Raw genomic sequence first — 24935 nt, 5'->3', positions numbered from 1 at the left:
TACTCTAATGCTTGTCCAAAGTTCAAATCCAATGTAGACCCCGGCCGGATATATATTTTGCAGCAAATACACTATCAGCTCTAACATAGTTCACTCTAGGATCATACCATGCACACAATAGACCCCGTCTTCATAAGGTATGCTTGCTATTGCCTACAGCGATATTACGCGACATAATTCGAAAAACCAGAAACACAACCTCTGCACAAAAAGTACATATGCACCTCGCATAACCCCCTACAAACCACCACAAGTTCTGTGTATGAATATCTACATATCCGTTTTCTAAGCCCTAATTCAATAAAACAATACTAAATAGCAATAGGTACTCACCTCCCCCGCCATCGCATGTACTGTACTGAACCCCCCGGAGTAGCCGATATAAAAACCGACCCCGTGGCCAGACTTTGGAACGAGGTGTTCTGCGGCCGAGTGTCAGAAAGTCTCGGCAAATGTGGATGGAACGTGGAGTGGGGACGCTCTCTCTCTATGACGTCGCAGAATGCTGAGCTATTTATTATGGATAGCGGACGCGCACTAGCACCGCTGAACGGTGGAGTCTTTTTCTTCTTTTTATTATCAGGAACGAAGGGATCAGCGGGTGGGTTACTGTTCTGGCGAGGAATACTAGTAATTAAAAAGAGTTGAGGCGAAGAAAAAAAAATCAAATAAATTGGGAAAAAGCGAGAATAATAACAATAATACTAAGGGAAAGGAAAAAAAAACATTCATTCTGAACCCTACCCTACCCCTTAGTTAACATCCCACTGCCGAACTCGACCGAAACCCCCTATCCCTCCCTAACCCTAACGAACCCCCCCCTACAGCGGAGCCGAAATCACCAAACCGACTGCACAGCATTGACAAACCCCAACAACTGCACTCGCCTCGTATACGTATTTCGCAGATCCACCCGTTTCCGATCGTCGGCCGAGTTGTGTCCCGTCACCAACACGATCATGAAAAACGACTCGATCAAGCTGGGCGGCACATTACACAGCAACTGACCTGTCAACGTCCATCGCATGGCGCTAGCGCCCGCAACCAACCCCAGGATGGTCAACACCCCCAACACGACCGTGATTTCGTGCGCGCACACGCGCCCCATGGTGTCCGACACGCGGTGTGTCAGCGAGTTGTCGGCGACGACCTCGTCGCTGGGCGCGGGAATGCCGGCGGTAGCGAAGAGGCTCGCGTCGTGGGCGGTGATGCGGGCAAATTCGGCGTCCACGTAGCAGCGCAGGCGGGCTTGCATGTTGCGCAGCACGAAGCCGTCGTTCATGCCGACCAGCCCTGCGTACGTGCCGATGAGGAGCCACCAGTTGGAATCGAAGTGCAGCAGGGGCCCGATGGCGACCCAGATGATGATGACGGCGACCAGGATGGCGATGCCGACTAGGGTGCGACGAAGTCGGCGTAGTAGAAGATCGCGCGTGGATTGGGTTGACGCGTGGGGCGGGGATGATGACGGTGTCGTTGGGGAGGGTGTCGTGGGTTAGCTGGCGGAGCTTGGCTTCGAGGGACGCGTCGACGTGGAAGATGGCGTCGAGGCAGCTGCGGGTGTAGGCTTCATGGCGTTCGCGGATGTTGGCGAGGAAGGCGAAGACGAAGACCATCAGCGCGGACGACGCAGAGTTCATGTACAGTTGCCACTTGTCGCTGTAGTTGGAGAGATGGCCGAGGCCGATCCAGGTGAACACGCCCGCCCAGAAGAGGATGATGGTGCCCAGGTGGCCGATGACATGCGAGACCCAGGTGATGGTCCGTCCGAACAGGGTTTCGGTGGGGAGCTCGGCGCGAACTCGAGCTCGGTCTGGTGCTCCTTGACGAGGTTGATTAGGGGGGTGGCTTTCTCCTGGTCTTGGGCTTCGAGCTTTTGGCAGAGCTTCGCGAGCATCCGTTTGTGGCTGAGGATCCGGGACTCCAGCTCGGCAGCTACGACCATCTCCTCTTCGTATGCGTTCAGTTGCTGTCTCACGAGGAAGGAGTCGAATATGTAGCTGACGATGGCCTGGATGTCGGAGATCAGGACCTGCCAGCTATCGGTCGATCCGTATTTGATCCCGAGGAGAGCCCAGGTGAGGAGGCCCGCGAGGATCAGGAAGAAGACAGGCTCGGAGCCAGACACTCGCACGACGAAGTCCAGCCAGCGATCGAGCATTTTGGGCTTGCTTTTGGGTACATAGCCCTTGATATCTAGGTGATCAGCGTGCTCTTCCCCATCCACGTGTTGTGTCGGGGCGACGCCCTGGATCTCAGGCTTGGCGCCTGGTTTGCGCAGGATATCCATGAAGCGATCCATTGGGACTGATGTGAACTCTTTGTTTTCTTTTTCTTTTTCTTTATCCTTTTTTGTTCCTTTTATTTCTCTTTTAATTTTGGCGACAGGATAGCACCGACGAAACGACGAACGAAGCAACCGGTGAACAATCTGTCAAACTAAAACATGATCAGCACTCGTAAGTATCCCAAACCCATCCATCAACCTACAATAAACAATATATTCCATTACCCCATCACAGAGTAGTCTCCAGACATGTATAGTCCAAAGCCAGTCTTATGGAGGACGAGGCTCTTCCAAAAGTGCCAGCAAGCAACCACCCGGTCTGCGGTTACGGCATACCAGCGCAGGGAGAATCGGGCATAGGATTGCAAGGAGGTTATTCATCGATGTGGCGTGGATATTGGATGATAGCGATTGATACTAGACCAGGAGGATGTGTTGTTCAGGATTGATATGCAGAAGGTAAGCAAAGGAGAGGGCCTTCGGTGGTTTTATGTTACTTGCGCGGCATATATAGAGAGGGTGCTGCCCACTCGAGAGCCACACGTGGCTGACATGCGCGATTTAAAATTTCCAATTAAGGTTAACTAGAAAGCTTGTCTAGGATAAAAATAATTCGATTTGATTTTGTCATATTTTCCGGTCTTGTGCTTTGTATGGCTACATGGGGTTACTCAATGCGGTCTTTGTTCTATCTGCACTACCTTTGAATAGCTGGACAGTGTTCATAAGCCTATATACTATCTAATATCAAATTCAGTGCTACCGATTATACACAAAGAAACCCATCCAGAGCACACAGTCCCCCCGAAACCCACGACAAGCGCCATGAAAAACTCTGACTCTGACCCATCCACCGCGGAAAAAGCCAGCCGGAACCGAGTTCGAAATCTGGTATGGCAGAACCAGACTACCAAATCGGGTGCCACGCCAGCCCGTCCGTGCCCAGAGATAAGCTTTGCTGAAATACGGGTGCCTAAAGTGGATAGATGAGGTTAGACTGAATGCGGTTGTGATATGCAGAGTTTACCCTTACGGTGGTTTTCTGGAACGTCCTGGACCCTGAATTTTCTTGGGTGCACATGAGCAGTTGTCGTAGGTTGGGTCTCACCGTAGCAATTAGGTTCGTTTGGGAAGCTTTGATCAGTGTTCAAAGCTCCGTCGGAAGTAGATCTATCACGTTAGGATTTTCTGAGTTTATTGGCGATATGCTTTAAGAGCGTTTCTTGGGTCATGTGAAGATGCTTGTCTTTTGGCGTTGGAGACTCAGATGGGCATCGATTAGGATTTCTTTTGATAGGGCGATTTGAGAGAAGCGGTGCTCGTAGAGGGATTTAGGGTTAGGATGCTCGTGATGGCGGATGGGGCTTGACATACGGAGGATGGAGGGAATTCGCTTGACATTCTAGCCAATAGGTAGTCATTCATGTTATTCACCGCTAGAGCTAAATAAAGAATACACAATGTTGATCATTGTTTTTGGTTCTCTAATTCCATCGCTGGTAGACGAGAGCGTGACACACCATGCCCTAACGGTACATCTGTGGAAGAACCAGGGAGCCACAAAACCTTATCAAAAGATATCAAGAATAGCATCCGCCTCAAGCCAGCTGTAAGGAAATTGGCTATTAACTAGCTGCCACATAAGGTCGTCTGCCATTGGGTAGCATACATCCCCCACTCCTTGCTCCGAGACATCTGCACTCATATACGTCGTGTAGGCAGTTGATGATAGCTGGGGACCCAAACCTTGCGTGAGCTCAGTTTCAACGGCGGGGACACTTGTGTTGGTCGGCACATGGTTGGGCGGTGCTTGTGTCGATGAAGGGCCTTCTCCTGTCATATGTGATTGTCGATTCTGGTAATCCATGCTATGAAATAAGGGATCACAAAGCCGTAGCAGAGACGTTAATAGACTTAGCAGACGTGCTAGATACGGAGTAGCTTTGAATTGTGATAGCCCCTTTATTATCTGCTGTACCAAGCGATAGTCGGTCTCATCCGAAGTGGCGATAATATTACAAAAGACAACGAAAAAGGGGGCCGCTGGGTATAAAGCGATGGTCCTATCATACCAGTGTTAGCTTATACGACATACATTAAAATGAGGAAAGGCTGCAAACCATGTTAGAAAAGACGGTTCTGGGTCGTTGAATCCTGGCATATGATCGACATGTTCTTGGAGGTAATGGAATGCTCTGAGCGCTCGTCTCGAGTATACTAAGCAGTCGGAGTGAGTTGCTGGACTGCCATCGTAGCCTAGCCGTGTTCGAAGCATATCGACATAGATTGCATAATAGCTAAAATCAGCGGCTACCCAGTCGTACAATGCTGGGCCAGAGATAGCACTTCGAGTCTAGGGTAATATCAGCTAGCTGTTAGATGATACCGGAATGCAAGCTTACTTCTTGCAAACTTGAATAAACTCTATCCATCCGCTCTTGAACGCCTTGAAAGATCTCGAAGATCCGAGACCTGGATTTGTCGCTGTCGTTGAGTGTTATATCCAACAATGTTCCTTGAACCTTTGCTAGATCTAGAAGCACGAGTAACAACTTATTATAGGGTGATGATATATTAGTGGTAAGAAAGCCTATCGGAGGCGCATTCAATTCTGGTAGAGAGGGATGTCGTATTAAGAGAGCACTCGTAGTTCGATCGAGATAGAAGCACCAGAAGACGGCACTCTGAATCTCATCGTTGCAGCCTGATTGAGAAGGCGGAGAACAAGGCTTATGATAGTTTAGAGATATGATCTGGCGAGCAGCATACGAGTTCAGTAGCCAGCATTGGCTAATATTAGTGGTGTGTTGCATCAGTAATGCCTAGAACTTTGGTTAGTAAGGTAGGTTATTTCCATCAGCAACATCACTTACAGCTGAAATAAGAGCCTGGATAAGTGACAAGCTCGGCGTCGATATGAGATTGATGTGCTTGAGTGCTTGAAGTGCAGCAGCCTCGTAGGTTCGTTTCGACTTCTGAAGCTGCTTCTTTACCGCGGGATTTGTCGACCGCCGCGCCAATTGATATAGATGAAACATCGCTTTGACATAGACACAGATACTGTAGTGATGAAAGAGCTGTCCCTTGCAGTCGCCATCGAGAAGACTAGTCATCATTCTTTCAAAAGCCTTGTCAGATATATGATCGGGCCATCTGATATGATGGTGAAGCCCATCGCCCATACTTGGCTCTAGATACTATTAGTCCCCACTAAAGGGAGTAAGAACATGTTTGCCTACCTGGAAGAAGCATATAGAGCAGCTCCGCTGCAGGAGTCTGAGGAACCTCAATATCGAGCAGTTCGCGGGCAGATTCTGGGGCAATGGGTTCCTGCAAATCCAAGTGCTCTCCCCTCGACATTCTATCAACGAGCTTCACAGCCGACTCAAAAATTCTTCGCCGCTCGTTGCTTAAATGCCTTCTGCCCAATTGCCTACCATCAACCTCAATCTGTATTACAAGCTTGGCCTGCTGTGCATGATGGGTTGAATTGTCTGGTGTAGCAGCAGGGTTACACGCAGTAGGAGTTTCTGTGTTGGCATGACTGTCCAGCTTTCTTCGCTTTGCAGCTGCGTTTTCCTCTTGTTCAGGGATGCTGTCCAATATATGGCTCTCGCTAGAATATGTAAGTCATAGCAGTACTACTGCTCTGGCAACGCGTGACATATCATACCTCTGTATATTTGATGTCGCTCGCTCTACTCGAAAGACACTCTCTTCCGGTAGCCTGGACGATCACCAGTCACTAAAATATCCCATAGACAGAGCGGGGAAGAAAAGTAAAAATTAAAGAAACCAACTGTGACACGTCAAGTACCCATACCTTGGGGAGAATTTTGGCTTCGATGCCCGTCCGGGGCGGAGACGTTGGCATGCGACCCCAGCATCGACACAGTTAGCGCAATTGCGCTCTCTATTGCATTTAACTTTTCTAGAATAACAAAGATCACACTATCTCTCATCAGATTTGGGATCTGGGGTGATAAAAGCGAGCATTGTATAAGCTAAAGTAGACATGGGGCTAATCTCACTGCAGGGAGAATATCCTCCGGCATGATGTCACTCTACCCGATGCAAGTTCTTTTGGCTTTGCTGGGAATTGCTAGCTTCGACCAGAAAGCCTACAATTGGCATATATTCTTAGATTCTCAATCCCGAGTTGTTCATCAATAAAACAGCAGCGGTTTGTTAGGTACAGCATAGCCATGTTCTGGTTGTACCCGCTCTGGAAAAGCCATCGCAAGGGCCGTGTCACCTGACTTTGCCTCTCATGATTGCTATCTACCTTTTTTCTCTTACTTTTTACATGTTTTATGTGGTAAGTATATGCAGAGCTTTCATTACTACGTCAACGTCTCATGCAACATTTGAGCAATCATGTCCATATAGGGACCCTTAAGGCCCCATGGGACACGAAGATACCCTACCACCATTTGGTCCGTCTCACATCTAAGCTTCATACTTTATCGCCCATAGTACTTCCTACTAGCCCTCAGTATTGCTAATATGTACCGTATGACCACGGAAACTATCTGCTGCGACCATATTCTCAACTATTATTAATAATTGACAAAAAATTGCTCCTTTTCCGAGCAACCGAGGCCAGCCAGGGACGCTAAGCCGTTTTCGCTCGGAAGCCCGGCCAGACAACCGAGCGCGAATACGGTAATAATACCTATACCAAACATACCAGACAATGCGCAATGCCTGGTGAAATATTACGGGCCCCAAGTAAGACATACATACTTTTTACTATGGCGGGCTTCATCGATATAACGCATCACGAACATGCTTAACTACAGAATTTCAGAACTTTCGGATGCGAGGTTTCTAGAACGTGTACAAAGTTCCTTCCCTGTCAATTCAGAGGATGCAGCACGATATCAGGCCAATAACTGATAGGTTCTCCTTTTCGGTATTATGCAAATTTCTAAACTGTCTGTCTGCTATGTGTTTAATAGCAACCCCGAAATTCATGCGGAGAAGCTTTCAATGTAACAATCCCAATTACATCAGCTAGAAATCATTCACAGGTCCTTATATACCCTTTATACTCGATTCTGAATGGTCTCGTGGAACTCCTGCTGGACTTCATCGTGGCCTGCAACCTTTATACCCGGCGCATCGATATGTTCCTCAGCCTTCCTATCCATGCACAGCCGATAAGCTTTCTCCATATCCCAATAAAATGGCCTCGAGGTCGAAAAAAGATAATCAATGGACTCCAAAGTCCGATTACGCGTCTCTGGGTAGAATAGGTAGATAACTGGAACCCACAGAAGATTCAATCCAGCGAGTAGGAAGTAACTGCGACTTCCGATACTTCCAAACATTATGGGGTTGACCAATGTGGTCATCCCAACTCCAATGGCCCAGCCGGTAATACCAAAGCCATTGCCTTGAGCCCGGAGGTTGGAGGGAAATATCTCGGTCGGTATCAAGAAAGCGACGGTTCCCCAGGTCGCTGCATATCCCAGGTTGAATAGAAACAGCATCGCAACAGCAGCAGGGGCAAGCTGATCAGCTTTATCCGGCTGATGAAGGGACGCCTCGTAGACAGATCCTGCCTAAAGTGCATACACGTTAGAATCTGAGCTATGAACAGAGTGGACGGGCTTTGGCACTTACTACAAGCTCGACAGTGAATAAAATGACGGAGCCAAGCATCAAACATTTTCTCCTCCCGATCCGATCTACGATCTGCGCACTGATGATAGTGCCCAGAATACCGATCGTATTCAACCCCCCGGCAAGGCCATTTTGGGTCAGCTCGCTGTAGCCAGCTTGACTAAGCAGAACAGGAGAATATGCCGTAACGGCCTGTAAAAGGTGAGAATTTATGAGCGTCATCATCCATACAACCAATATGTTAAAAGACTTACCGTAATTCCTGTCCAAGATGCCATAATCTGGAGCCATACACACAGCCAGGCGCGTCGGCCCAGATTGGAGCCGGGCCTGTCGCCTTTGCCAATTAAGATTTTGGCAAATTGAATGGGCGAGCTCAATTTGCCTTCTTCCACTGTCGCAATAATATTTTTGTATTCGAGGTCAATGTCTGATTGGCTGGCTTGATGACAACGGATCTTGTTAAGGACCTCCTGAGCTTCGGCATAACGACCGACAGATGCAAGAAAACGCGGACTATCCGGCAGCATCTTAATGAATAGCAGCAGGATAAGTGCTGGAACACATTGAAACGCTAACAGAAAGCGCCAGCGAACATCCGAATAGCCACCATTGATAAAAGCAAGACCAAACGACAGCCAGTATGCGACGGAGATTCCTAAATCTTCCAAGACAATCCTGTCAGTATATTCTGGGGGAGCTTTATACAATGTCTGGCACTCACAGTTTGCAATGAAGACGTATCCTAGGAAGGCTCCGCGATGATCAGCGGTCGACGTCTCTGATACCAGTACTGGTGCTATCCCAGTCAATGCTAGCCAGATCAGCTTCTCCCAGTAGGTTTAAGGACGGAAGGCGGGCATACCACCAGTGCCAACGCCTGTCACCACCCTGGCGACGAGCATGAAGTCTGAACTCTGGGCTGCAGCTTGCAAAGCGCCTCCCACAAGCGCAAACATGGCTCCGACCAAGAGGCCATTGATACGGCCTAGCCGGTCGGCCAGCCAGCCGCCTCCGAAGCAACCGAAAATGCACCCAAGGTAGTAGATGCTAACAATACCTCCCTGGTGGGTGGTATCGGTTACTGTGCCATCCGGTTCACCAATTCCAACCTCTGTAACGTATCTTGGAGCGCTGTTGACACCTCCCATGACACCTTGATCATATCCCTCGAAGAATATGCAAACGAGAGAAAACGCCTGAATCATAACATTGAGTTGGCGTGGGGATAACCGCCTCCAAAACGTGGTATACCCCATGGTCGTAAACACACGGAAACACCGAATGCAATTATCAATTGATTATGCTTTCAATTTTGTTGAAATGCAAAATGTAGTTCGACCGGGGGTGGTTGGTCTATTTTATACCGCGGCCTATGATATGACCGGATTGTGAGATTCCATCCCTGGATTTCACAAACTGAGAAACAACATGCCGAAGCCCAGCGAGATCTAAGGTCTTGGGGATGACAAGAACTATTGGAGAAAGAACGTTCAGTGGCACCGAATGGAAGAACTGAGTATTCACGCGTCCAACAAGGGTTCGTGGGAGTGGCGCCGATTTAACGTTTAGACGCTTAGCCGTTTAACCGCTTAAACGTCTAGGCCTTTACGCTTTCAACAACACCAGCAGAGTAATCGTTGCCTGAGGCAACCGCCGTTCCGGAAACCTACCTTTTAAGAATAAAGAGCAGTTTAACTGCTGGGAAATAGCTCTGTATTATATGAATAGCATTATACTTGATTAGAAAATGTACTTTCTTTGCAATATACAGAGAAAAATCGGTATAATATCAAAATTTCGAGCCTTTTGTGTAATGTTATATCCACTGAGATAGCGATACTGTATCATATGAGGTGGTAAATGCATGGCTGCTCTGAGCCTCCATGGCCGTGTAGCCGTCTAACCGTCGCTTTCAACATGAGGCATTCAGGCACCAAGGCGGACAAGGTGAGGACTGCGGCAGCGACTCATGTATTTATTCCCACAGCGTTCCCCTCCTCTTAGAAGGGATTGATAGTCAGTGTCTCCAAGATGTCTTTGCGTTGCGATAGTATGGATCCTAATCCTTCCGTGTCCCGCTCCCTGGACCTGACCGTCCTGGGATTGAATAGCGGTACTTCGATGGTAAGCAGATGAGGTTGAGCAGCGGAGGATTAGGAAGTCATGAAAGCTTATTAGCTATGTAACTATAGGATGGAATCGATTGTGCTCTGTGTCATTTCCAACAAGAAACGCCAGATTCGCCCATGAGGTTCGAGCTTCTCAAGGTATACTAATGTCACATGCCGTCCAAATCCCGTTCAGGCTGACCCAAAGTCTTCTTTCCAACAGTATGGTGAAATCCCTCTAGAACAAACAATCAAGCAACGCGTCATGAATATGATCCTCCACAATAAAACCTCTCCCTCTGAGTTATCGGAGGTGAATGTCATCCTCGGTGAGACATTTGCAGCGGCCGTCAAGGAGTTCTGTGCACAATATAATGTTGATATCTCGTCGATCGACGTCATTGGTTCCCACGGTCAGACCATCTGGCTTCTGTCTATGCCTGAAGAGGGAGAGGTCCGCAGTGCTCTTACCATGGCTGAGGGCTCATTTATTGCCTCCCGCACAGGAATCACTACTGTGACCGACTTCCGGGTTAGTGACCAAGCAGCGGGTCGCCAGGGAGCACCGCTCATTGCTTTTTTCGATGCTTTGGTCCTGCACCATCCGACAAAGTTACGCGCTTGCCAGAATATTGGTGGAATTGCAAATGTCTGTTTTATTCCACCTGATTCCCTAGGGGGTGTGGATGCCTGCTACGATTTCGATACAGGCCCGGGTAATGTGTTTATTGACGCCGTTGTCCGACATTACACCAACGGCCAGCAGGAGTATGACAAGGACGGCGAGATGGGCGCTCGCGGCAGAGTGGATCAGGATCTGGTAGATGAATTTCTTCAAACTCACCCCTACTTCCGGCTTGACCCACCGAAAACCACTGGCCGCGAGGTATTCCGAGATACTCTAGCATTTGATCTCATTCGCAAGGCAGAATCCAAAGGTCTTGGCCCCGATGATGTCGTTGCGACTGTTACTCGCATTACCGCGCAGGCTATCGTTGACCATTACCGCCGCTATGCCCCCAAAGATATCCCTATCGATGAAATCTTTATGTGTGGAGGCGGCTCTTATAACCCAAATATTACGCAGTATATACAAGCACAGTACCCTGATACGAAGATTCTGATGCTGGACCAAGCAGGCATACCGGCGTCTGCAAAGGAAGCTATCACCTTCGCCTGGCAGGGCATGGAAGCAATCGTGGGCCGTTCTATTCCCGTCCCCACCCGGGTTGAGACTCGACAGCCATATGTCTTGGGAAAGGTATCACCAGGTAAGAACTATCGCAGGGTGATGCGGCAAGGAATGCAGTTCGGAGGTGATACGGACGGGCTGTCTCCAGTAAAGGAGATGGTCAACTACGTGAACGGAAAGGAGTTCAATAACAAATGGTGATGCGTTAGTAATAAGGAAAGATCATAACAATCGGACTGTATAGCTCCTTCTGGACATAAAACGACATCCTTCGGAATTAGAGAGTGACTCATAGATGGATATTAGTCCATGCGGCTATTGTGTCCTGAAGGTGCAGAGCAGGGAGGGCAAGGCCACAACCATCCATATTTGTAGCCAATGGCGTTAGCCAAGATTAATAAACTTTAGCGTGTGATAACCCTTAGTATTTAATCTTTCTATACTATAAGTTCTAAGAAACCTATGAATTAATACATTTATCTATAAGCTGCCCTGTAAAAACAACAGTTATTGGGAAATAACTCTATATATGTGTGATAGTGTATAATGCAAAATATTTTGAATATAGTGGCCCCTAAATCTCGGCAGTACAGCCTGGGAACCTTATATACTAAAGCCCCTAAAATTAAGGTTAGTAAAAAGGCGGTGATGTTGCACATGACATAATCACATGGTGGCGTTCGGCAACAGAAGTTTGAATGTAGAGCCTGGACCACATCTTTGTTGGGCGATACCTTATGTGCAAGTGAACAAGATGCCACAGCGTCCCCGAAAATTTCAGCGCATCTCAAGGGCTTGTACGTTACATCCTCACTCCCCAATGGTCCCGCTCTAATAGCGCCCAGGCGACTTTTGCCATCGACGTAGCATAAAATGCACGAAGCCCCGAGGCCCACTCCACCCCTGTGGGAACTGTGTAGATTTTGATATACCTTGTACCTATGAGCGTCCGTCACGGAGAAGGGGTGGGAATAGAGGAGCCCGCCCAGAGAGACACGAGTCTGCAAGTCAACAGAATACGGAAGTCGGAGTTGCCACCACCCCCTCTCGACCAGTCCATTCGGATGGTGCTTTTCACTCTGGCATAAATCCTCAATTATCCGTGTCAGTCGATAACCCCTGGCCAACTGTGGATCAGGAGTATAGCGCCGATCCACCGTTGAATCCCTGGAAGGCACTTGCAATCGCCTGTCAGTCTGTGGTGCAGGATCTCGCCCAGGTATACTTTGAGATTGTCTACCCGATGTAGTTCTCTCCTTTCGTGCCTTGAGAGGGTATGCGAGGTAATTGTATCCGAACTAACCGTATTGTACTACACAGATTTCCTTTCTTTCATCGACCGTCATTCTTGAGAGTCCTCCATAATAAAAAGCATCTTGAGGACCAGGGTCTATTTGCCTCAACAATGGCAATGTGCTCCCTAGCCTCTGCACGCGCTAGGGATGGCGCTTTATATTCGAATCGGCGATCACCATCTCAGCTCTCACATCCGCCACCGGAGGTTTTCTGGACAGCAGCTGCAGAGTCGATACCTCGCAACCTGGCTGCAGCAAGAGGCATCGAATATATGAGGGCATGTGCGATTCTCAGTATTACCGCTATTCAAAATGGTCAGATCCGGGAGATGCATAAATATCTAGGGCACTATCATACACTAAGTATTATGGAAGGGCTACATGATGAGAAGTCATGGCCTAAAGACTTGAGTACCATTGAGGTTGAGGTTCGACGGAGGCTGGTACGTCACTGTGCCCATGCGATACCTATGACCGGTGTCAAACTAATGCCCAAATTAGTTCTGGTCTATGTATACACTTGATGTTTATTCGGCGACCGTGTGGGGAGGCATGGTCCGTTTCAGAGAGATCCAGTCAAATGTACGCTACCCCAGAGAGGTAAATGACGACCTTCTTGATTTCGAAAACAAAGCACAAATATCGGCGGATTACGCCACTCCGGCTTCTAATACTTATGAATACTCTATATGGATGCGGGGGTGGAATTTCACTACTGATCTTTATAGAATATTGGAGCATGCTATTGACGGCCAGCGGCAAACGCTGCGCGGCGAGAATGAGAGCCCTTGGTCATTATTTCGTCCTAATCCTGTCCCAGGCCATTTGATTATAAAGCATGTACATTCTATGTTCTCAGCTTTACCGTCGCAGCTTCGATTAACCGGACCCGTCACTGGTGACCCTGAGAATGATATTGTGGGATTCCAATCAGCCAATATACAAGCAACGCTCCAGCTTCTTAACATGGTCCTTTCTTCAAATGAGGACCAAGGGATAGAGGAGAAATGCGAAGTTGCTGGTAACGTGCTGAACGTGTTTACCAAAGTCCCGATTGAATATCTAAAAGCTATCAGTTCTCCACTGGTATGTTCTTTACCCGGCATACTTTGTACCTCTCTGCTCCCGCCGCCTTAAATAGACAAATGCTAACTTTTTGAAGCTATACCACTTGGGGGGAATTGGGTTTATTCTTGGATCTGTCATGGAAGGAAGCCTCTCTGAGGCGTCTTATCAAAGAATCCGCAAACTTCTGTAAGCATCCAGTAGCATCATGTGACGGTCTATGCCAACGTTTGCTAATTGACAAGTAGATTAGAGATGGCAGCACTTCTGTATCAAATGGAGTCGGGACTCACCCGCTCCACTGGCGCCAGTGAACGACTCAAAACACAAGTTATGCGTATAGATGAGTATATGGATAAGGCTCGGCATGCCAGTATGCACGCTGGGCTGGCAGAAATCGGCCAATCGCAACACTTCGAAGGCTACGTACAACCTACTGCAGTCCAGTCTGCAGACTTTGATGACCCGCTAACTTGCTTTGAGCTGCCTTCGGACTTACTGGATGACTGGCCATGGTCGTCCGGTGCTGGCTCGTTAGGTGGGATGTTTCCGATGGCGTTAGCGAAGACAGATAACTAGATGGTTCGTGACTCATCCAAGTTTTCCAAACCTCCAATCTTCCTACCATGGCGGCTATGTATAATAGACATGGAATAGAGTAATGGTTTTCTTGTATTTCACGCGCCATCTGGCTATGGTATTGTTATGAACCCTGGTCTAGTGTGGCTCCGCCAGAAAAATATTAGCTACAATAATAATAAAACTAGTAGAATATATGTAGATATTGAAACTATACAATAAAATTGGAGAACAGAATAACAAGCAAGATAGTAGAAAAAAGAAAACTTTGACAATATATATAGTAGATACAAGGACACGCGAGAGAAAACACTATGTAATCTGTCTGCACTAACCAGCCCGCAGAATCCTTGTGGAGGTCACTGGCAAATATTACCAGTGCATCCAAAATTTCGCTTTGCTAGAGTCCTCTCCGCGGCTGATCATCCGTTGCCCAGCCTCGGCGTCTGCTCCAAACAATCCGGCTACCTGCTCAGATACACCATTGGTGACCACCAGGGCCACCATGCGAGGGCTCAGCACTTCCTTGACCAAGTCCCAGGTACTTTTGCCGGGAGGGGGAGGGGGAGTCCACGCCTGCAGACAGCGAATCACTGCCAAATGGAGCGGCATACACTTCAAGGGGGTGTGGTACCTCACAGCCCTTATCCTCGAGCGTCCTGAAGCTCTATCCTCGTCTTCGTCCGAGCTAGAATCTTCCTTGCCTTGCTCACCTCCCTCGTCCTACTCGTCCTCCTCGTCTTCGTCATCCTCCCAAGTTTCCTCGTACTTAATTTCTTCCCATGGAAACGAACTGCGTAGCTCCTGGATGACATTCGATAAGCTCTATCGCACTGAAGTTTTGAACAATCTGATGACTTACCAAGGTCGCATCGCCCAGGTCCCTCAGATTTCCTGAAATGAAGGTCCCAATGTTAGGACTGTTGTCCCACAGGGGCGCCTTTTGCAGAAGCGCAGCCGTGTATGTCTCCAACGCCGTGAACATCTGGCATCCATCCATTGTCATTAAACTGAAAGTCGATACTAGATATGGGGGCCATGCCTACCTGATCTACAGCATTCTTAACCTCCCGGAAGTCATCATCTGTCCACTGTTCCATTCGCCGCGGATCCATTTTGATGTATCTCCGGCAGAAGCCAACCAGATTTTTTAATTCACGCGCCAAACTCCCTATCTCTCCCCCCCCACTCAATCTCGATATTTTTCCCGGCTAGCTTTCAGTAAGCTGGCCTGCGTGGTTCTGTCCAGAGCGACGGAAAGGTGGGACTGTGTTAACGAACCTGTTTTGGTGCTTTGAATCTTCTCTGTACCGTTGTTGACTTTTGTGACGAAGTTCGTCAAACGCTTTACAACTTGACCAGACATTGTGACTTGCAGTAGCAACGTGTATCTTCACAGATAGTATGGCCTCGAACGATGTCTGCCCATGTATAGTCAGAGAGACGAGGGAATACAGCAGGGGTGGAGGGGATATAAGTACGTAAGATGATCCCCTCCCCCCATCAGCTCAGCCGTAGCGAACTCTATCGGACCCAGGTTTATTTGAAATCTTGTGGAGCTGATGTGCGTCGTCCATTTGGTTGCGTACAAAGAGACGATTGATTGGTAAAGACTAATTTATGAGGCCCGCTTCTCAGCTCGCCATGGGCAACGTTGGACGATTTAGCAAATTTCGGAGTTGTTTTCCGGGACTCAGCCCGTACTCCGCAGTCCTCCTGCAAAGGTTATCGAACCAAGATCGCCAACCGAGATCCATAGGCTCCCCACTCGCGTGGGCAAAGCGGCTTCTTTTGTTACCTACGAGTCATGACGCGATAGCTTTTATAATAACAACCTCGCTGCATGACTCCCCCCTAGCACCGGTACTTGGCAACATGCCGAACTTGATTTGAATGTCACAGCCATGGACTTTCATTGAAAAATCGAGGATTAGAGAGGTCAGAATTCTAAATAGATTACCGCCATGTGGAACTGAGGAATTTACCTGCCAAAGAATTTAGGGAAATAGGGAGCCCTTCCATTTCCCGAGATACATTCAATCGGGGCTTTTCGTATCCGTGCAGTAGAAGGCAGCGTGCTCCCTTTACTACATACACTATGGCTTGCGACTCGACTTCAGCAAAACCTATCTTCTACCTATTTCAACCTATCCGAATGGGTTGTTTTTTCAATTTCTCTACCTATTCGCCACACTTTTATAGTTTACATAGTATAACATTCATAAATATTTCCTAATTGGTCAATTTATGCAAAGAAATAGGGTTTTTTCGGTAATCTTTCCTCGGCGAGAACCCATATTGTAAAGCGGGTACGTCGTCACACCGCTATTCTATCTCACTCTGATACTCGCTGATCACGTAGTCGCACATATATCCCTACACTACCGGCTGGTACGGTACTATGGAAGGCTGGAGAACCTGTCTGATTCCTTTATGCTATGGCGAGCGGCTACCTAAAAACGTAGAACCTGGGTCATGTGATAAGTAGTGGACACTACAATATGGGTAGAAAATGGGGGTTTTCCGACGTCTACTTGCGATAACCCCTGTAGCAAGTAACAAATAGTATCGATACAAATCGCAAGGCGGGCGGATCTGATCCACACACCCAGGGGCGTAGTCAATTCCACTCTGGTTGATACGGGTGGTTCCTATATTAAATCATTGTACTCATTTAAAAGCTCTAAATTTAGTAGATTGTATAGCTATCTTCTGTCCAAATAACTGCCTGATATCTAGCCTGTATACTATCTAGTACTCTAGAAGGAAATAATTCTAGAACTCCTTCCCCTGTGTCCTCTCACGGGTCTTGTATTTTTATTATATTTTAGGGGGCACCAGCCACATGGTATATCTTAGGAGCCACCGGCACATGTCTTTAGGAGCCACCGGCACTTCTTTAGGAACCACCAGCACCACATCTTAGGAGCCACCGGCACCATATGTTTGGAGATCCCGAATAATAATGTAAAAACTATATGGCCCAAAGTGTAGAATATGACAGCCTGGCAGACAGCCAAGATGCTTATTATATCGCTCAGTTATCATACACCGGAAGGTTTAACACAGAATAGCAACTTGGATGATGAAAGCCACAACTTCTTATAGTAACATCTCCCCACCACCGCTCGCCCTAGTCAAACTCCACGTCTGTCCGACGGATATCCTCCGACTTCTAAGGAAGATGTCAGATTTACGAAGGCTCAAGTTGACGTTTCATGTCAGATCTAGAACTTAAACTATATAGACTCATCGTAGGAAGGCTTTCGGAATTAAACTCGTATAGATACACGAGAAGAAAAATAGCTCAGGATAGCCCCCAATGTCAGAAGCCTTCAATCATCAGTCCACAAGTCTCTGGCTCCTTCTCACCACTGCTATCTTCAGCATCGTTGCAGCCAGTTTCTTTTTCTGATCGATCAATAACTGACCCCTGGGTAATTCTGCTCAAAAAACAAGTATATGACAGATACTCGTCGTGCTGAACCGTCGTTTATCTGGTAGTTTCGATGACATCCCCAAGCATGGCCATCACAAGCTTCGACTTATCCAGGAACTTCGCTTCATCGGCCGCAATCTGAGCAGCGGCATCAGGGGCGTACACCTTCGCACCGAAAGCTTGGAACGCAGCCTGATCGGCGAAGGTGAGCTCGGCATAAGCATCGAAGTCAAAGTCGGTCTGTTGTCCGAGAAGCACCGTGGCGGGGGTCAGGGGATTGCGGCCACTAGCATCCCCGACCGGGGTCTCGACAGTGTTGCGCGCGACATAACTGCGCCTGTGGGAGAGAGGGAAGTCCTCGCCGGAGAGATGTTTGACGAGGTCGACGTGAGCTTCGTAGTGTTTCTTGAACTCCTCGAGGGAGAGACCGGGTTTACGGTAGGCATAGATGAGGACCTTGAGAGACATGTTAATTGGTGTGGGTAGAACAGAGAATTGGAGTTTGAGCTAGGTAGATTGTCGCAAAGAAGTAGACAGGTTGAAGAGCGCAAAGGAGACCAAGCAGCGATTAAATACTACCTCCTGTACCCTGCTTATAAACCAACGTGGGGGCCAAATGACTTCGTAGGGACGGTTTGCGGTCTACTAGTAGCCTCCAGAGATCCTGGATCCCACATGTTTCTACTAGGATATAGCATTGGAAGATCCTTCTTGACTTGATCTTTGCTCCAGAGACCCAGCTGCACATATTGATGCCTCAGGTATCTAGCTCCGAAAGAGACCTTACTAACAAATACTGGCTGATGGTAATTACTATGTATCATCTGCGTGAGCCCGTAGACGCTAAACCTTTTTGGCTCGGACATCCGACCCTTCGATAGGAATTCTCAACGATCTTCAAGTTTCAGAGACATTTTGGTAATTGAATCACTAGTGAATATACTAGCATCTCCTTCTCGGGATGTCTAACGGCAATCTCCGGTATAGTGGGGAGGCTGGATAAAAATCGAGAATTGGCCCTATGACTAATTTCTGGATGAACTGCGTGTATATAAACTAGTCCACATACCTAAAAGCAACTAAACATATCTATCTCGAGAACTTATTTCACCCAATATCAACATGGCAACCTATATTGTGACCGGAAGCTCCCGCGGACTGGGACTCGCCATGATCCAAGAACTGGCATCTCGGGACCCCACGGATGTCAGCCTTGTGATCGCTGCGACTCGGAAATCCACCGCCGCGTTAGATGAGATCGTCGCCCGAGAATCTGGTCGTGTAGTTTTCATTCCGCTAGATGTGTCCAACGAGGCCAGTATCTCCAGTTGCGTCGAAACGGCGGGATCAGTCGTGGGCCAGAAGGGAGTGGATGTCCTGATCAACTGCGCTGGTGTTCATTCGTGGGTTGAGGGGAAGACTGAGAATATGTGAGGATTTTATTCTATTCAAGAATTCATTCAAGGGAAGTCTAATCAGCATTGAAGGTCTGATCTTGATTACCAACTTTCTGTGAACGTGGTTGGAACACATAATGTGACGCGCGCCTTTCTACCTCTGTTGAGAATGGGCAAGTCGAAGAAAGTGGCTAACATGTGAGTTATCTCCACCGATAATGGTATTCCTTCGACTGACAGTTATCTCCACTAAACTAGCTCGACGGCCTTTGCCTCCATGACACATGCGGAAATGTCTAGGGTTGCCAACTGCCCGGCCTACAAGATAAGCAAGGCTGCTCTCAACGCACTTACCGTTCAATACGCCATGTCCTACAAGGACGAAGGATTGACCTTCCTGGCAGTTAGTCCCGGAGTAAGTTATGCAAGTGGATTTAGTGGCCGTGTTATGCTTGCTAACTGATGCAGTGGCTGAAAACTGATATGGGTGGCGATGATGCTCACCTGACGGCGCAAGAGGGAGCACAGGCGGTTCTGAATGTAGTCGACAAAGCGGATATTGATTCGAGCGGGACTTTTAAGAATATCGATGCTCCTGGCTGGGATATGTATAATGGAGAAGATATTGCCTGGTAGAGGGAATAACTGACGTACATGAGCGTTCTTGACAGAGTGAGAAGGGAAACAAGACATAGATTTCGCAACATTATAGACAGACTTCTCATTAATCTTCCCTTCATGTAAACTAGCCATTAAGGTACTGTTAAGGTTACTAGGACAACCTTTAAGAGGGTGAACCCTGAGTTTCCTTCTGGTAGCAACCTTTCCACCACCGGGCGGAAACCTTTCATAAATGTGTAGTCTTCTGTCTTGGGAGGAATATCTCTTGGACCGAATTGAAAGCCCTCACCAAACGCAGTATAATTCATCACCGCCCCATAATTCTGTTTGCATATCCTAGAGTGGCACATCGACCGACTGGTATCCTCACGCCCACGCAAACAACCTTCCCATCCAGAGAGAAAATGATATAATAGAATATCCTTACATGTTTTGGCAAGTGCATTCGACGTTATCATGCGAATGTCATAAGACTCCTACGAATCTCCATGACCTTGCTCATTCCGCTTCGCTTGTCTGCCCTCACGCAGGAATCCTAGGGCGCCAATGCAAGAAGCTCCCGTGAGGATTCCAACAGTAAGGATTAACGGAAGCCATTGGCCGGAACCATAGTTCCCTTTATGGAGACCCCGATTTGCGCCCGCAGTGGAGACTGCTGTAGCTACAAAGCCGGATGCGATTGTGGCCCCTCCCCTGAAGAACATGATCAGACCTGATACAATCAGCTCTTCATTTGGGCGATCACTGTTTCCAACGACAGCTGTTACAAAGCGGTTCCGTAGAGCAACGTAACCCCCGGAAAGCCCGCCAAATAAGATGCATACAAGTGCGAGTAGGCCGTAGTTCGTTGCAAAGCCCCAGATACACAGAACAGCAATGGATGGGATCAAAGTGCTGAGCAGCAGCGGATACAGAATATTTTGTTTATCACTATTCCAGAATCAGTAAAGCAACTGAAAATCATTCTGTGAAGGATTAAGTTACGCAAGTAGTCCCAACAGGGGCTGACAAATGGCGGACGCGATGTTGTAAATGGCGAGTAGAGCCGATGCACTTGCAGCCAACTATAGCAATTTCATACTTTCTCACAGCACCCTAGGAAGCACGGAAGGTACCGGATTACGAATATACTCCGAGGATCAGTGGCAATAAAACTGATGGAGCAATCTAACTAGATACAAAACGGAGCGTGGCCCAGCCCGTGCAGAACTTGACGTTAAATATCTAATGTGGAGTTCATCATGGCCGGCTTTATTCTTATCTCCGTGATACCGCGCTTGCCATCTTCTAAACTCCGCTCGGGGACCGAACGTGAGTAAACCCTAACTCAAGCACTAACTATTCGTCTGGGGCTTAATCTTGAGCCTTTAACAACGATACATACCGTACTCATACCATTGGAAAGGGTAAATCTAGGACGAGGTTCCAACCCAGAAATGAGGGGGTAACGGACCCGCCCCTAGTAGAACCACTTTTGAGACTCGTAGCCCTTAATGGGTAATCGATAGCGATGCATAGTAGAGGACATGAAGTAACTCCCGGCTTTATACAAACCTGATCCGTTCCTAAATCCGTCCATGCAACGGAATTAGCACAGGTTAAAGCCAAACTCGTACCTCTAGCCTATATATCCTATTACCTGCAGTCTCACCATCCCCTCTCCACGCCGCTATACTCTCCATCCCGCAAGCCTCCCAGACCGCAATCTCAAAATGGGCATCCTCAACTACGATTTCCTTTACTCCCAACTATTCATCACACCCTCTTATCCCACTGCATCATTCACCAACCAAACGATCATAGTCACCGGCTCAAACGTCGGCCTCGGCCTTGAAGCAGCCCGACACTTCACGCGCCTTGGCGCGGCGAAAGTCATCCTCGCCGTCCGCAACCACAGCGCTGGCGAAGAAGCCCTGGAATCTATCGAGAAATCGACCGGCACTACCGGCATCTGCGAAGTATGGGATCTAGACCTGGCGTCGCACGAATCCGTCCTCGCATTCGCGAAGAAAGTAGCCCAGCTCCCACGTCTGGATGTGTTTGTCGCCAACGCCTCGATAGCAACCGGCACTTTCCAACTTGCTGAGGGCCATGAGCGGACTATAACTGTGAACGTGATTAATACCATGCTATTGGAATTGCTGGTGTTGCCGACGCTGCGGAAGAGCGCGAGGTTGCATCCCGGTACGAAACCCCGGTTGACGACGGTGGTTAGCGAGGTGCATGCGTGGACGAAATTTGCAGAGCGGGGTGCCGAGAATGTGTTTAAGGCCTTGGATGATAAGGAACGGGCGAATATGCCAGAGAGGTATGAGACGTCAAAGCTATTGCAGGTGCTCTTGCTGCGCGAGATGGTGGCGCAGGGAGCTGGGGACTCGGTTGTCATTAATATGGTCAATCCGGGATTCTGTCATTCGCGACTAGGGCGGGAGATGGGACTGCTATTTGGGCTTTTGCAGATGTTGCTTGCCAGATCGACGGAGGTGGGGAGTAGGACGCTCGTGGCTGGGGCAGCGAGTGGGGAAGAGAGCCATGGGGCGTATATGACAAATGGGAAGGTAGATAATGGTGCCTTGTCTCTGTTTGTTCGCAGTGAGGAAGGAAAGAAAACACAGGTGAAGCTCTGGGGAGAGCTTGTGGAGATCTTAGAAGCTATCGAGCCGGGCTGTACGCGGGTTGTATAAATTTGCTCAGTATATCCATGACCCTGCACATTGCTTTGACTATATTAATCTATATATGGGAACAATTATTAAAATGCTGTTCGCGGCTATTCCATTCCCATAGTCTTAGCACAATACGTATACGGCAAGAATTAACAAAGATTATTGTCCAGCAAAACGAGGGCTCAGAAGACTGCGTCTTCCGACAACTATTAAGGGCAAAATAAAGACACCGAACTCATAATTCCATTGGTTATCATACGATAATAGCAGCGAGGTAGCAGCACTATCATATGCACTATGCGAGTAAGCACTCCGATGGCATGAGATGGCCTTTTCACAAAGATTCGGCACTGGAAGGGCCACGCGCTGTCATGTCCATGCGAGGGGCTTCAAAGTTCAAGTTCCCAGTTCGAAGTTTTAACAAGCCTTTTCCACTGCCCACGACCAGGCTGTTCTGTAAAGTCTCACCTTGGCTGAGTCGGGCCACAGGTATAAGCGACCGACGCTATGCTAGATTGGTAGATGGCTGAACCACTGACGCGGCGCCATCAAGCAACTTAGGCCTAGATTACGCATCACCATGGAGTTAGACCGTTAACGAACTTGCATATAGAAAGGTGGGGGGCGCATGAGTCGTGACGTGGTGAGCATGGGTCATCAGTTCAAAATCTATCTAGAACTTGCACTTTTGTAGGCTCAGTGTAAACCATTAATGCCAGTCCGTACTACACAATCCTTCGGTCCGGCCCGGCATTTTCCAGGTTGAGGTCTTCCAATCGCCGAAGCTATCGATATTTGACTGCAGCTTTAGACTAAACCTATGCCCTTATTGGCAGCGAGTGCTTTTGATGGCTGCTTGCAAGCTTTTCTATCGAACCATCGTGCTATATACTGCTTTCGGGTATTATAACGGAGTACTACGAGCTGCTCGGCTACCCCCAGTGTGGTCATCCATTGCAAGTGAATAGTAGATGGAATCGGGTTCTAAAAGAGCTATTCTAGTCGCTGTAGTGGGACTTCGATCAAGCAAGGGATGGTGCATTGACCTACGAACTAGGCTATGCAGGACGATTTGGTTTTAATACCTTCTGTTCCATCGCGGGGTAATTTTCTCCACGAAAGCGATGTTGAAAACGGTGTATATAAGTGTATTCTCAAATATTTACCTTCGCTTTCACTGCAAGGATGAGAAATCTAACAAAGGAAGTTTGTAACGCCATTAAGGACGGCAACACTCACACTGTGATTAGATTGCTAAACGAAGGGGTACCAATGACTATCGAGCACTTTGTTCTCGCAACACAGATGAAACGTTATGATGTCCTTAAGCTGTATCTTGATCGTGGATGGGATATAAATACTGATGTCAGCACACTAATAGCATCAGCGGTTGTGTAAGTGTCAATGGCTTGTGACATGTCCAATAGTTGACGTATCCTAGGTACACCTTTGATGACATGGAACTCCTCGCATGGTTTTTGAAGCATGGCGCTGATTTAAACAAACGTTGTCACATCCGTGATTTTACCCCATTGTCCCATGCTGTTCTAGAGGGTACATTAGAAACTATCGAGATACTCTTCCGAAACGGAGGCTCGGCTGCCCATGGCCAGTTATTACACTACGCAGCAATGCGCGAAGGTACAGACAGCTTGGCAGTTCTGGAATATATCTATAACCAGGACCCAGAGGCAAATGCTTTAAGTGTGAACAAGCTGCTGGACCAGGATTCTCCTACGGATTTCGCGATGAACTATAGAGCAGGGCTCGGCACTCCACTTCATTACGCTGCACTTGCTGGGTCATTGGATTCCGTGAAGTTTCTAGTGGAGAAAGGGGGAGACCCTTGGATCTTGGATCCCTACCGTCGAACGGCGTTAAGCTTGGCGATCTACAATAACCAAGAGCATGTGGCTCAATTTCTCAGAGGTCTCATGAACTCTATGCCATCCAACTCAGGAAAGGAAGAATCCAATAGCGCCAGTGCAACGGAGTAAGCTCTGAAATGCCTTTTGTACTGCCATTTGTATGTTGCCTCCACTTGTTATTGCGGCGATAGTTTGAGATGAAACTTCAGAATTCTGGCTTCGCTTGTATCTAACTTCACCACACATCCGATATATACATAGGCGGCATCGGCTGACGTTCAGCTTGATAATCAGTTTAACAATCAGCTTGATCTAGATTATCCTGAGGAGGGATTTGAGCCGCCGGCTGCTGGTAATGTAGTTATAAAGGTAGTTGACTAGGGGCCCTAGTGACTCTAGAGGTCTTGTAAAAGCGTTGTAATCTACTTCCCTAATTCCTATGCTTAAAACTGCTTACTAGTAAGTATTCTGCCGAACGCCAACGCGCGGGGTGATTCTATCACCGTCCTGGTGATACTGAAATGCACGACTCAGTCATCCGTGGAAGTTTTCATTTGCAGGATTAGGGGTATAACTTCCTCCACATCGTGCCTTTTGATCCGCGCTGTCCAAATCCCATCCTCTCACCCGTGATAATCTGAATGGGCCACTGGAATAATTCAGTGTACTTATCGATATAGATTGTATTTGACTCAATGAATGGTACAATAACTGGAAAAAGGACACCGAACTGACTGCTCAATGAAAACTGCTTAAAGTAATCAAGATACCGACGAATCTTTTGAGA

The 24935-nt window shown here is 47.9% G+C and overlaps 10 protein-coding genes across 10 annotated transcripts; 5 read left to right on the top strand and 5 right to left on the bottom strand.

Moving 5' to 3' along the window:
- Positions 1 to 838: 838 nt before the first annotated feature.
- ANOM_003705 (low affinity iron transporter) lies at positions 839 to 2302 on the bottom strand (the record flags this gene model as incomplete). The annotated part of the gene is made up of 3 exons (XM_015548962.1): positions 839 to 1293; positions 1358 to 1866; positions 1923 to 2302. The coding sequence occupies 3 exons, from the start codon at positions 2300 to 2302 to the stop codon at positions 839 to 841; spliced, it is 1344 nt and encodes a 447-aa protein (XP_015409768.1).
- A 1555-nt stretch (positions 2303 to 3857) lies between these two features.
- Positions 3858 to 6342, bottom strand: ANOM_003704 (fungal specific transcription factor domain-containing protein; the record flags this gene model as incomplete). The annotated part of the gene is made up of 8 exons (XM_015548961.1): positions 3858 to 4350; positions 4408 to 4640; positions 4690 to 5109; positions 5161 to 5477; positions 5527 to 5903; positions 5961 to 5985; positions 6111 to 6261; positions 6319 to 6342. The coding sequence occupies 8 exons, from the start codon at positions 6340 to 6342 to the stop codon at positions 3858 to 3860; spliced, it is 2040 nt and encodes a 679-aa protein (XP_015409769.1).
- A 993-nt stretch (positions 6343 to 7335) lies between these two features.
- ANOM_003703 (putative MFS sugar transporter) lies at positions 7336 to 9174 on the bottom strand (the record flags this gene model as incomplete). Its single annotated transcript, XM_015548960.1, has 5 exons — positions 7336 to 7854; positions 7916 to 8107; positions 8170 to 8579; positions 8640 to 8729; positions 8781 to 9174. The coding sequence occupies 5 exons, from the start codon at positions 9172 to 9174 to the stop codon at positions 7336 to 7338; spliced, it is 1605 nt and encodes a 534-aa protein (XP_015409774.1).
- A 796-nt stretch (positions 9175 to 9970) lies between these two features.
- ANOM_003702 (UPF0075 domain protein) lies at positions 9971 to 11419 on the top strand (the record flags this gene model as incomplete). The annotated part of the gene is made up of 3 exons (XM_015548959.1): positions 9971 to 10042; positions 10111 to 10185; positions 10250 to 11419. 3 exons carry the CDS (start codon positions 9971 to 9973, stop codon positions 11417 to 11419), a joined length of 1317 nt encoding a protein of 438 aa, XP_015409775.1.
- A 1204-nt stretch (positions 11420 to 12623) lies between these two features.
- On the top strand, positions 12624 to 14157 carry ANOM_003701 (putative C6 transcription factor; the record flags this gene model as incomplete). The annotated part of the gene is made up of 4 exons (XM_015548958.1): positions 12624 to 12956; positions 13015 to 13599; positions 13676 to 13767; positions 13827 to 14157. The coding sequence occupies 4 exons, from the start codon at positions 12624 to 12626 to the stop codon at positions 14155 to 14157; spliced, it is 1341 nt and encodes a 446-aa protein (XP_015409772.1).
- Positions 14158 to 14529: 372 nt separating this feature from the next.
- ANOM_003700 (uncharacterized protein) lies at positions 14530 to 15272 on the bottom strand (the record flags this gene model as incomplete). The annotated part of the gene is made up of 3 exons (XM_015548957.1): positions 14530 to 14880; positions 15020 to 15142; positions 15204 to 15272. 3 exons carry the CDS (start codon positions 15270 to 15272, stop codon positions 14530 to 14532), a joined length of 543 nt encoding a protein of 180 aa, XP_015409773.1.
- A 2378-nt stretch (positions 15273 to 17650) lies between these two features.
- ANOM_003699 (EthD domain-containing protein) lies at positions 17651 to 18064 on the bottom strand (the record flags this gene model as incomplete). Its single annotated transcript, XM_015548956.1, has 1 exon — positions 17651 to 18064. One exon carries the CDS (start codon positions 18062 to 18064, stop codon positions 17651 to 17653), a length of 414 nt encoding a protein of 137 aa, XP_015409806.1.
- Positions 18065 to 18718: 654 nt separating this feature from the next.
- ANOM_003698 (SDR family oxidoreductase) lies at positions 18719 to 19629 on the top strand (the record flags this gene model as incomplete). The annotated part of the gene is made up of 4 exons (XM_015548955.1): positions 18719 to 19026; positions 19084 to 19191; positions 19252 to 19408; positions 19462 to 19629. The coding sequence occupies 4 exons, from the start codon at positions 18719 to 18721 to the stop codon at positions 19627 to 19629; spliced, it is 741 nt and encodes a 246-aa protein (XP_015409807.1).
- A 1697-nt stretch (positions 19630 to 21326) lies between these two features.
- ANOM_003697 (putative short-chain dehydrogenase/reductase family protein) lies at positions 21327 to 22298 on the top strand (the record flags this gene model as incomplete). The annotated part of the gene is made up of 1 exon (XM_015548954.1): positions 21327 to 22298. One exon carries the CDS (start codon positions 21327 to 21329, stop codon positions 22296 to 22298), a length of 972 nt encoding a protein of 323 aa, XP_015409798.1.
- Positions 22299 to 23465: 1167 nt separating this feature from the next.
- On the top strand, positions 23466 to 24271 carry ANOM_003696 (putative ankyrin repeat-containing protein; the record flags this gene model as incomplete). Its single annotated transcript, XM_015548953.1, has 2 exons — positions 23466 to 23674; positions 23722 to 24271. Coding segments are annotated over 2 exons (759 nt in total), but the record flags the coding sequence as incomplete, so codon positions are not given.
- Positions 24272 to 24935: the final 664 nt, after the last annotated feature.

This window comes from Aspergillus nomiae (assembly GCF_001204775.2).
Source record: "Aspergillus nomiae NRRL 13137 chromosome Unknown contig00043, whole genome shotgun sequence".
Lineage (NCBI taxonomy): Eukaryota > Fungi > Ascomycota > Eurotiomycetes > Eurotiales > Aspergillaceae > Aspergillus > Aspergillus nomiae.
This window is presented reverse-complemented; position numbering and strand designations above follow the sequence as displayed.